This window comes from Penicillium argentinense, assembly GCF_028826775.1.
Source record: "Penicillium argentinense strain IBT 30761 chromosome Unknown utg000011l_segment0_segment0, whole genome shotgun sequence".
Taxonomy (NCBI): domain Eukaryota; kingdom Fungi; phylum Ascomycota; class Eurotiomycetes; order Eurotiales; family Aspergillaceae; genus Penicillium; species Penicillium argentinense.
In genome coordinates, this window is record NW_026622670.1 from 2,477,055 (window position 1) to 2,488,837 (window position 11,783).

The window sequence follows — 11,783 nt, forward strand, 5'->3', positions numbered from 1 at the left end:
TTGTCCGAATAGAAGTAATTTGCCGTAAACATACTCATTTTGCCTCAGACGACACCTCGTAATTTCCAGTCATCTAATCATGCTGCGGACTGGGCGAATTAACTGTATGAGTAAATGGCCAGACCTTCTAAAAGCCTGTGAGCAAATAGTCGAGTCCGAAATCTGTTCATCTATTCTGAGCTGTGAGGCATAATCGTACCAAGTAGATTACCAAGCAGCTAATCACACTAGTAACTGGATAGATGACCAGATAAATACTAACCAAACACGTTACCGGGACAGAAACCAAGTAGTAGGTGGGATACAGCGTTAGCAATAGCAAGGGTATAGTGAAATGGCATTATGGCCAAGCCCTGGGCAAGGTAGTTTTACGAGCCGCGGGGCTTCAGTGAGTCATGGTAACCTCGTTTAAAGATGTCTCGCTGCACGCTCCCCAACCAAAACAAAACTTCCCCTCAATTCGCAACGCTGGAATCACCACTATGGCGACCCAGGAGCACGAGTATCAGCTTATCGGCCTCCATACCCGCTATTCCAGTAAGCGATGCCTTCTTAGGCACATGATCAACTGATTGACAACAACCAGGCTGGACGTCGCGGGTCGAGGCTGTCCTGGAGTACTTCCAAATTCCCTACAACCCAAATTTCGTGAAGATTGATGATGTGAATACACAAACCAAGATCCCCAACCGAAAGGTTCAGTCAGAGGGTTCTTACTGACGTGCATCTCCAAACACTAGGTAAAAGCCGTGTCTCGAACTGGACTCGTCCCCGTCCTCGAATCGCGCTCCTTGGGTTCCACTCCAATCAACGATTCGCTCGCAATCTGCGAATTCCTCGCCGAATCCCACCCAGAATTTCCACTCTGGCCTCGTGATCGACTGCTTAGAGCCCTGGCACGCAGCGCCGCTGCACAGATGCATTCTGGCTTCTCCGCTCTACGAGGCACGTTCCATACCAACTTCGTCGTCAGGTATACAGGAAACATCCATGTCTCAGCAGAGGCACAAAAGGATGTCGAGAAAATCCTAGTGATCTGGGATAGCTCCCGTAAAGCGACCAAGGAGCGTCTTGCGATCTTGGGGGAGGTGGACGAAGGATTCTTGTTTGGAGGGTTCAGCATTGCTGATGCATTCTTCTGGCCGGTTCTTTGGGTAACTCGTCAATTACGTGATATACCTTCAATCATGTCGCTAATAATTTGCAGCGATTCCGGACTTATAATCTTCCTCTGGATACAGCGAGCAAGGATGCTCTAACCTGGATGGCGAAGATGTGGAATGATCCTGTTTTCCGAGGCTTGGGTGACAAGTACTTTGAACAGGCAAACGACCCCGACACTGCTATGCCTCATTACGATAATATTTTCCCGGAACAGGACGACATTCAGCGCGACCAGTTTCCTCAGGACTGGACTTTCTCTGTATCTGGGAAATGATGTGACCCTGGGGGGCGGGGGGAGGCTTTACTGGGCTTGTTGACCAGAAGTTCAATTGAATATAGGAGATCAGCATCCAGGGACCCGAATTTGAATATGGATATTACCCACCGATGAGACTTCCCATGTGTACATGTAACACATGCTTTTGCCAGAACGAAAGAGACACCAGATTGACAGCGGCAGAGCTGAGCGTAATCGAAGATGCCGGGTTCGCTGCGGGTGTGAATTAATACCATGAGGCGAGCAAGCCAGCTTGGAAAATACATGGACTGATAGAGCACGGAAAAACAGAGGAATAAGAAGGAGAAGAGAGGAGAAGAGAGGGAAAAAAAAAGAGATGGAAGATGGGGAATCCCTCTGTTAGCAGAGGGGACGGCGAGCGTGGGCACCTGATCTGGTGACGTTACCCAGGGAGGCAGTTCCTATGGGTTAGTTCTACGCTACGAAGGCGCCAATCGCATCACTAGACCACAGGCCCCATCTTCAGGAATGGCGTTCAATTATTTCTTTTATAAGTGAGGCCATTGTTGACCCCTGTGAAAGAAAGAGGATTTGGGTCACTGGGAGTTGGATATTTCTGCTGAAAATTGGAGAATTGGCCATTCAGCTCATCTTCTATAAAATAACAAACATTTGAAGCATCTGATTCTAATTCGAGGCTGTGGGAGGCTCTTGAAGTTAGGATGTCGCAATGAACGTGAAGATGTTCTCCGGGCAGCGATGCCCTCCCTGCAGGTCAGCCAGGGACGGTGAAACTGCACCACGCAAGGCCATGGGTTCGATTCCACCTGATTTTTACTTCCTTTTCAAATTCTTTTTCTATCAACTTTCAGAACTGAAGAGGTCAGGTGGAGGAATGCTTCGCTGTTTCATCACCGGAAGAATAGTGCACCCCGTTGGAGTCACCCACCCTTGCATACCCACCCACCTGAAGGCATCATGTACGCTCTTTTCCTGCTTCAAGCATTCCATCTCCCGCATATCAAGTCCAGTGGGAATTTCTGGCCTTTATCATGCAAATATGCAGCCTCCGGCAGCTCTGCGAGGTGGACTGCTAGATATATACTGGAATTGACGTCAGACTGCAATTTGGTACGCCTGAACTACACAAGGTTGGCGCTGGGGGCCTCGACCTCCCATGCTCTTCCCCAGATTCTCTGATCTATCGCTTACGATAAAAATTCGCACTCCCCAGGTCCTCGGTTTCGAAGTGTTGTCCCCTTCACCATGGTGCGCTTCATCAACGACTCGCGAGCCCGACCGACATGCAGCTCTCCCTTAGTCGTCATTGGGGCCGGTTTACCCCGAACAGCAACCTCTTCTTTGCAAGCAGCTCTCGAGGAGCTCGGTTACGACCCATGTCTTCATATGGCGCAAGTCATTCCACATGCCGACCGAATGGAGACCCTCATCGAAGCCACCCGAGAAAAAGATACCCAGCGACGACAACATCTCATCCATCGACTAGTGAACGGCTACGAGATGGTTTGCGATATGCCTGCCGTCTTCTTCCTGGCTGACTTGATGGACATGTATCCAAAGGCAAAGGTCGTCTTGACTACGCGCCCGAATGCTGAGACATGGGCAACGAGCTGCCGTGCCAGTTTGGGGTTCTTCTTTACTCGGCCGTTCTACTGGGTCGGACTTCTGCGGAAGTGTGACAGACTGTGGTACCAGCAGAACATGTACATTCTGGAGTGGTCCCAGGAAACTTACGGGGTGGGCGATGTCTTCACGGCTTCTATGTACGAGAAGTACAATGAATCGGTCAGGCAGATCGCTAAAGAACGAGGCCGCGAGATCTTGGAGTTCAAAGCGGAGGATGGGTGGAAACCGCTGTGCAAATTCTTGAAAAAGGATGTCCCCGGGTCGGATTTTCCAAGGGTCAACGAGAAGAAGGCATTGACCATAGTCAAGGGGATCATTCTCACCAGAGGGCTACTAAGCTGGGCCGCGGTAGGGGGAACTTTATGGCTTTGTTGGAAATACCTTCCCGGCCTCTTCGAATAAATCCAACCTTGGCTATATGAATGCCACTGATATTCTGGTTCTCGCGCATCTTTATCGTCTTTGTGTCTGCATCTAGTATCCTCAACTGTCTTTCCAGCCCCAATACCGGATGCTATGATTTTTGGATATACATTGCAACGCTTTGAAGGACCCTTTTCAAGTCATCCCGGGTCGAGCAAGCAGCATAAATGAATCTATCTGGGCGAACGAGAACAAATCTCACTCCATTGAGTGCCTTGGCAAGGTAGAGCATGTCATAGAACTGGGGTTTCGGTCTTCTCTCACATAAGGGTGAGAGTGCAAATTCTTCCCCGGTCGCAAGTCGAAACATGCTCATTGAGGTAGTGTTGGGGTCACTATCACAAGTTGTGTCTTCGACCAAAATGGTTGTTTCATAGGCAATTACCTCGCCACTGGACATATCTTCAACATCGGTGATGACTTCTCGGGCTGCCCTTGCTTCTTCCAAGGCCTTAGCATAAACCAGAAGCTGAAACAGTCCTTTCTTTCCTGTCGAGAATATCACATCGTCTGTGAATTGAACAGCTTTCCGTTCATCATTTAGCGACATGCAATAAACCTGAGGAAGACATAACCCCCCATTGAATGCTGGCGGGAATGGCATTCCCTCGGAATGCGCATACTGCACCATCCATTCCTTGCGGCGTCCAAGTCGGAGCTCATGACGCCACGAGGGTACCAATTGAATCATCCATAAGTAGATATCGCGAATGATAACCTTCAACGGATTTTCTCGGTGACGAATCGACCATTTTCGATTGTTGAAGCCAGCGATTTCTCGGGTTGTTGTTTCCGCTCTTTGTACCACGCCTTGAGAACCCTCTCGTGCACGGTTTTGACTAAAGACTGGTTATTGCAAAGAATAACAAGACGCCATGCTATAGATACAGCATCGCGAAACCCTGACGCAATTCCCTGGCCACCGACTAAACGATGAACGGATAGAGTCAGCATCTGTTGCATCAGAAATTAAAGGGATGGTAGTCGAAAACATACACGGCGGAAAGATATGGGCAGCATCACCGCACAAGATTACTCGTCCATCAGACCACCTGTTGCAGCTGCGAGCTGAGAACTTGAAGGGTCTGGACCGAAGCACCTTGATACAATCTTCGGGAAATGCCACATCTTGTGAGAGACTAAACTCCGTGAGCATCAGACGGCTGAACTCGAGTTTTTGAATGACCTTACTCATATTGACTACCTGCATGTCGGATGTACGGGAAAACAACCTCTTTGATCTTTTCAGGCTTTGACATTTCATCTCCACCTTCATCTTTCATGACGAAGAACTCAAACCGCCATAGCCGATCGGACGGTAGTCCAAAGCGACCGCACACGGCCGGTCTCCTCGGATTGCAAATGAATCGAAAATCGATGGGGAAGAATAGGTCATAGACCTGTTCCGGTGTGTATCCCAGCTGTGTTTTCTCGCTGGGAAGATCAATTTGCCAGTTCAAGGCTACCCAGACCTCCTCATAGAAAGCCCTTGTTCGGACAGAGTTAGATTGCAAACGGTCTATGTTCAGAATTGCGACATACTGGTGTGCCTGTTCCATGATGATTCCTTTGGGCTCCAGATATTGTTTCCTGGTGAAGCCCGTCTTCCAATCAGCTCCCACGAAGAAGCAAGAACTGTCCTTCCTGCTTCCCTTGTGCGTCGTAGTACAGACAAACTGTTATGTCTTGTTCTTCGAAAATATCCGTGACTTCACAGCCAGAGCGTAATTCGCAGGCCTTCAAGGCCGCCATCCTATCGCGCAGTCCCTTCTCTAGGGCTGGCTGTTTGTGACAGATGAATCCAATGTGGCCTGTACCTCCCTCGGTCTGCTCTCAAATGATGGTCAAGACTTGATCTTCGTTCAGAAGCAGGTCACTCACAGTGCCATAGTCCATCTCGACGAAGGCAGGTTTATCTAGTACTGGCTCTGTTCCACCGATAACACCGATAAACTTGAAAATAATCATACCTGCGCTTTGGTCAGTTTGTTGCCAAGCCGACTCTCCTCTTCTCGAAAGTATCTGGCAGCTGCTGACTTACATGTTCCTATCTCCGTGTACACAGACGAGTACAAGCCAACAACCTGGAGCAGTCGAATGCCGTCTTCATCCAAGGCCATTCGTCGTTATTTCTGTTCCTCGCTCGAGCACAACGTTGGGGATATTCAACTGCCCCAGGTAGGCCGATAACATGGCCCGTGTCGGGCCACAGCCACAAATCACCACGTCGGTCGTTTCAGCTTCGATCTCTGCCATGGTTTGATCTGCAAATTCTCGCCTGCTGGGTCTTTGCGCAGACTCATATAAAGTCGGCCGCGGAGTATATACTAGTTTTTACTAGCAGTTCAGATGCTAGGTTTGTGACGATCTCTTAATTTGCAATTACAAAGCGATGAAACTAATTCAAAAACCAAGCAGGTACTTCAGGCCCCCAGACAGCCAATGACTCATCTCCAGCAGGCCCATAGCCGATAGGAGTTTGATCGTTGACCAAGTCTCCATCTGCGTAATGCTCGATCGTATTCCCGGTAGTATCCCACCAGTAGTCAAAGATCTGAGATCCCAAAATGTGGCGACCAACGCCCCACACAGACTCATACTTCTTATCAGCCAGCCATTGATGCCCTAACTTCTGCGTGTCAAAGTCGTGGACCTCGAATGAGCAGTGTGGACATGGGTTGTAGCATTTGTGCTGATGAAAAAGCTGCGATGGTCCACGTAATCTGTGCCCCGGTCGATATGGCGAACACGGCAACATTCTTTTTCTTGCCTTCGTTCTCCACGTATAGGAAGTCTGTCGGGACTATATTGAATGTATTCGTGTAAAAGTCAACCAGCCCGTCGAACTGCTGCGTGCAGACGCCGAAATGGCCCAACTAGATTCAGAAGTAAGCTATCTGAATAGATATTCGAGAGAGGAATACCTACCTTGTGTACCGCCGCTGGTCCTGGTTTGAAACGTTGGAATCGCCTGATACGCGGCTCATCTTCTTCGTAGTTGATTGAAAGTTTGTCCGGGTAATCCCCACGGTCTGCTTGGGCTTGTCCAAACATCAAGTTGATTGGGAAGCCCTCGGGGTCTGTCAAAATGAGCATGAAACCTCCCCCGGGTGAGTCAGACAGTTCTTGGATATTGCCCGCCGTTGGAAGCTGAGAGGCTCTAAGACAGCGTCAGAACGGCATCGGTGGCGAATCCATATCAGGGAGAGCATACTTCTCCAAATCCTCGAAGGATTCAACAGCAAAGGTGCCTCCGAGAAACTTCTTTGGCCTCTTGCGTGCATAGTAGACATACTGATCCTCGCCATATCCTCGATACCAAATTTCATCATCCGTTCTTTTGGCCACGGTCATACCAAAGTCTGCATCGAGAATTAGCCAATATGCTCATTTCCATTCATAGAAGAGAAGACAATACCCAGTAGGAAGGCGGTGATTTGCTCTAGGTCAGGATGCCGGTACCGCATATGCGCTAGTTTGAGCAGTCGAATCTGTGAGCTTTGGTCGATCTTGGATCTGTGTCTCCATGTTTCGATAGTCTCCTGCTCACTGCCCACGGCAACCGTGTCTGGGATGGAAGCACCCTTGTTTGCGGTTGCCATTTACTGGTATGAAACTGAGGGAAGTAGCCAGATAATTGTTTCGCAGCTTTAAGGAGTATCCTGATATTTCTCTTTTGAGCTTTGTAACTGCGCTGATGACATGGCTGATGTTGGACCCCACAGCAAAGGTCCCGCGATTGGCGGTCCCGCACAGCTTGCTTGTCTAGTCAATCTGAGTCTCAGTGGGCGATTCCTGGTGGACCGATCTGCGGATGGGCAAATGGACAGAGACTAACGGGACATGTCTTGTCATTGGCACGAGATTTTTAGGAGCCATGGGGACTGTTTGTGAGGACAGCCTCCTAGGTTTGGTAGTATAAAACACCCCCACGCCCCCAGCGGCGCTTTGTGGGGGAATCCGAATTCCATCGATCCAGAAGCTGCCGCAGTACAGCATCCGATCAACTCTGAGACACGACCTTTCAATACTCACTGACTCTGCCTCAGTCGCACGTTGCAAAACGATGCTGACGGAAGCTCACAAGGCTGGCCGTGGGGGCCAAAGGAAGCGGAATTCCGTCTCCGCCTGCCGTTGTGTCCCCAACATCCTTCTGACACATCACCGGAAGACCGCAATTTGTCCTCGGTTCTACCCTAGCCTCGTCGGCTTTTTCTCTGCAGGTCGCCGAGAGGTCCCGCAGCAACAGGTAACCCAGAATGAGCAACAACGGCGGAGTCCGAATCCCGAAGGCGTGCCGGACATGCGCCAAGGCGAAGGTGCGGTGCGAGCCGCAAACCGATGGGACATGCAAACGGTGAGGAGCTAATCCAAGAAAGACTACAGGTTAGTTTCAGACTAATCAATCCCCTAGATGCCGTCGTTTGAAGAAAGATTGCAATGACCAAGCGCCCGGGGCGCATCGGCGCCAAAAGTCCACGAAAAGCAGCATGTCAGTTGTGTATACTTCATATCCAGAACGGAATGGTCTGACCGCGTATAGTGAAGTCTCGGCCTTGGAAGAGAAGCTGGACCGAATGGTTGCTCTGCTTACGGCTTCGAACCCATCTGCTCTCGAGTCATCCGGCCCTAATCTTTCGTCCGGGATGTCGTCAACTGCATTCTCGGACGAAAGTGCAGCAAATCCGAGCGACAGAGAAGGTCAATTTCTCCTGAAGATATTTACCACCAGTATGGTGCCTCTCTTTCCATTCGTCGTGATCCCACCCCATATGACAGCAGATCAATTACGTCAAGAAAAGCCGTTCCTCTTCTTGGCCATCTCCATGGTTGCATGTCAGAGCGCATCGCGCCAGCGAGAAATTTCAAAAATGGTGAAAGACTATATAGCCGAGAAGATTGTGATTCGGAATGAGCGCAGCCTCGACCTGCTTCAGGGTCTCCTTGTGCATCTGGCTTGGTATATTGGCATTTCTCGTCAGCAACGGTCGACGGCTCCTGATCAAGAAGGGGAAGTCGTACCAGGATTCACTCAGCAACAGGTCAATCAGGGACCTGCACAACTAGACGCCTTTGTGCAACTGGCTGTGGCTCAGCTCATCAGTTTGGGTTTAGGTCAAAGCTTGAATCCCCCGAGAATGTCAAAGCCGATCAGCTATATGGGGAAAATGGATGTATGGGCCAGCTCACAGCGCGTGCACACCCTCGAAGAGCAACGGGCTTATTTGGGGTGCTATTACCTGACGGTTATGTATGTTAGGCATCTCTTTGCAAGAAAAAGGAAATTGCAAGTGGCTAACAAGCTATAGGCTATCTTCGTGCGTCCGAGATATGGAACCGCTTCGCTTTACGAAATATACAAAAGAATGCTGCAAACGGGTCGAGGAAGCCTTGGAGTTTCCTACAGATGCTTATCTTGTGAATTTGATCCGAGTCATGCATCTTGCTGACAGGATCGTGCACACAATCAGCTTTAATGACCTTGATTACCCTGAGATTCTCTCGGCTCCACTTGGGCTAAGTATACAAGGGTTCCAGGCCGAACTTCAAAAAATCAAGGCTTCTTTCTCATGCGAGCCGCCACATTCAAGTGAGTCAAATGTTATCTTTGTTAATGCTTTTCACAGGCTCTAACCGGCCCATCCTCAGGTATTCTTGCATTCCATTGCAATACACTAGAAATCCTTTTATACCAAATTGCTCTGAGCGAGGAACTGTCCGACGCCCAATGCGGTGGCTACACGGTGACAAGGCTAGATATTCTCTTCCACTGTCTGGAAGCGACAAAGTCATTTTTCCACAACTTTTACTCGGTCTCGTCGCAATATTTCCCCTTTCTTCCGTTTACGATCTGGTGTCAATCCGGCCACGCAGTGGTCACCCTCTCACGGCTAAGTCTATTTCAAAGCTACAATGACTGGGACCTGGAGTACGTTCGAAGTACGATTGACTACAACGATACAATCGATCGCCTAGCGCAGAAGTTAGAAGAAGCCCGGTCATTTATACAGCCAAACATAGCATCGGACGAATTACCCGAGATCTTCGGAAGGCTCTCCAGTCGAATGCGGCTTATGAAAGAGTCACATCGTCAAAAGAAGGAGGCCATGGAGAAGGCTCAGCATGAAGACATCCAGAATCAGCCTGACTTTAGCTTCATGTTCAGTATGCCTTTCGATGCTTATTTCCCTTTTGATGATTTTGTTGATTTTCCGGACGGCGTTGACGCCCTGCAATGTTTATAGAGCGAATATCCACATCCACGAAAGAAAGCATTCTCAATTCTCACCTAAAAACATTTTCATTTCATACCCGATCTCTCATATTGTACTAGCGACTTTCTCCTTCGGAGCAATGTGCACATTTGGATGATTCAATTATCGGCTGAGCGGGATTCCGCTTCGGACCCTCCCTGGCAGCATTGGGGCCGGAGACCTCCTAAACTTATCTATAAAAATGCCATGACTCGCTATTCCATTTCTGCATCCTCAAGCCGAGCACAGGGCTTTCCTCAGTTGTCATTACGATAACTCGACATTATGACCGTTCCTTCTGAACCTTATTCGGTCCATTCCCCCAGAGATGTGGCAGGACAACTTCCAGAGTGACACCCACTCACTGGCATCTCAGTCCTCATTGTTGGAGCTGGAGTAGCAGGCTTAATGGCAAGCTTGGAATGTTATCGGAATGGACATGACGTTCGAATTATCGAAAGAAGCCCTGCGCGTCTTCAATCAGGTCAGTATAAAATACAAGACAAATTCTCCGTGCAGTTCTAACACACATGACAAAATTAGGCGACAGTTTCTTTATTGGCCCAACTGCCATTCGAGCCGTGAAAAAATGGCCAGATATGGCTCGAGAAAATGCCAAAATTGAGTACAGAATGTGGATGTCGTGGCACCAAATTGATGGGAAAAAGGTTGCGGGCCCCTCCCTTATTGCGATGCATGCTTCAAAGAATGGAGAAACGTCTGTCGATGGTGTCGAGCAACCAACGAATGCCAATCGGCATAGTCGTCCGAAGTTCCACAATATATTATCTAATCAAACTAAGAGAATTAGACTTTCTATGGAATATAGCAAACAAGCATTCAAATTCTACGAGAATCCCAACACTCAAAAAGCAGTCGTTGTTCTCGCAGATGATGAAAGATTAGAAGCCGATGTGGTCATTGCAGCCGATGGTATCGGGAGCAAATCGTTTACTGTTACAATGGGACGTGAAATTCCTGCCCATCCATCTGGCAGCTCACTATATAGAGGATCCATTCCGATTGAATCGGTCCTTGCTGATCCGTTGTTGAAGGAGAGGTTTCATGGCCTAGAAGATGGGCTTTCTCTCGTGGAGATGTGGCAAGGGTATATACTCCTTCCCTCTCTTCGCGGTCCAAACTAAGACAACACCAGGCACCCCAAATACCACAGTATATGGGAAAGAACAACGGATCATCTAGCGTGGCAATTCATCACCCCGTAAAACAACCCCTATACCGATTTGAATATTCAGCTGCTGACATTAGATCAAGGATGATAGCGATGGAATGGAATCCTGGACCAAGCTTGTCAACCCTGAGACTGTACGAGAAAAGATAGCAGGGATTCAAGGATGGCCAGAGGCCGCCACTCGAGAAATCCGAGCAACTCCCAGTGGTTATATCCACGAGTTCAAACTGATGCTGCGAGAGTCTCAGCCAGTTTAGGTGTCGCCGAAGGGGCGAGTTGTCCAGATTGGCGATGCAGCACACACATTCCACCCGGCCTCTGGCAGTGGGGCAACTCAGGGTCTTGAAGATGCCGTGTCGCTCGCCGTATGTCTCCAGATAACGCAAAAGGACAACATCCCCTGGGCTACCCGTGTTCATAACAAACTCCGGTAAGTCGGAATTTCGATATCAATGAATATAATACTTACGCTCTGTCTATCAGGATAGGTTTGAGCGCGTTTCCTTGTTGCAGAAGATAGGAATCCTGAATGCATTATCTCGGAGCCTTCCTGCCGATGAAGAGGAACCCAAAGCTGCCCATGCCGGACTGCTGGGAGCTTGGCGGTGGAAACATGATCCCGAGAAGTACGCCATTGACAACTATGGGAAGGCCTTGGAGCATCTTAACAACGGTGCTCCCTTCCAAAATACCAATCTACCGCGTGGATGTGCATAAGCCGTGGACCATTGAAGAGCTGCTCAGCTCAACCAATGAGCAGGAACTGGAGTTGAACTCAGACTGGAATTGAATGGATATATGGTGAGTAGATCAGAATGCAAGATTGACCCAAATTTATTCTTCCTCCAAAGTCCGGAGCTTGTGG

General features: G+C 49.0%; 5 protein-coding genes across 5 annotated transcripts; 3 read left to right on the forward strand and 2 right to left on the reverse strand.

Annotated features, from left to right (window-relative positions):
- Positions 1–482: 482 nt before the first annotated feature.
- On the forward strand, positions 483–1,438 carry N7532_011938 (glutathione S transferase; the record flags this gene model as incomplete). The annotated part of the gene is made up of 4 exons (XM_056624429.1): positions 483–537; positions 587–663; positions 741–1,154; positions 1,208–1,438. 4 exons carry the CDS (start codon positions 483–485, stop codon positions 1,436–1,438), a joined length of 777 nt encoding a protein of 258 aa, XP_056469417.1.
- Positions 1,439–2,668: 1,230 nt separating this feature from the next.
- On the forward strand, positions 2,669–3,451 carry N7532_011939 (sulfotransferase family protein; the record flags this gene model as incomplete). Its single annotated transcript, XM_056624430.1, has 1 exon — positions 2,669–3,451. One exon carries the CDS (start codon positions 2,669–2,671, stop codon positions 3,449–3,451), a length of 783 nt encoding a protein of 260 aa, XP_056469418.1.
- A 741-nt stretch (positions 3,452–4,192) lies between these two features.
- N7532_011940 (uncharacterized protein) lies at positions 4,193–5,592 on the reverse strand (the record flags this gene model as incomplete). Its single annotated transcript, XM_056624431.1, is given in 7 exon segments — positions 4,193–4,398; positions 4,469–4,611; positions 4,664–4,960; positions 5,015–5,148; positions 5,183–5,299; positions 5,354–5,425; positions 5,443–5,592. The coding sequence occupies 7 exon segments, from the start codon at positions 5,590–5,592 to the stop codon at positions 4,193–4,195; spliced, it is 1,119 nt and encodes a 372-aa protein (XP_056469419.1).
- A 278-nt stretch (positions 5,593–5,870) lies between these two features.
- On the reverse strand, positions 5,871–7,074 carry N7532_011941 (trihydroxytoluene oxygenase; the record flags this gene model as incomplete). Its single annotated transcript, XM_056624432.1, has 5 exons — positions 5,871–6,195; positions 6,221–6,348; positions 6,401–6,632; positions 6,687–6,834; positions 6,891–7,074. The coding sequence occupies 5 exons, from the start codon at positions 7,072–7,074 to the stop codon at positions 5,871–5,873; spliced, it is 1,017 nt and encodes a 338-aa protein (XP_056469420.1).
- Positions 7,075–7,538: 464 nt separating this feature from the next.
- N7532_011942 (FAD-dependent oxidoreductase) lies at positions 7,539–11,635 on the forward strand (the record flags this gene model as incomplete). The annotated part of the gene is made up of 10 exons (XM_056624433.1): positions 7,539–7,829; positions 7,903–7,964; positions 8,016–8,723; positions 8,782–9,062; positions 9,122–9,637; positions 10,270–10,834; positions 10,883–10,948; positions 11,010–11,052; positions 11,176–11,348; positions 11,407–11,635. The coding sequence occupies 10 exons, from the start codon at positions 7,539–7,541 to the stop codon at positions 11,633–11,635; spliced, it is 2,934 nt and encodes a 977-aa protein (XP_056469421.1).
- Between the last annotated feature and the right edge of the window lie 148 nt (positions 11,636–11,783).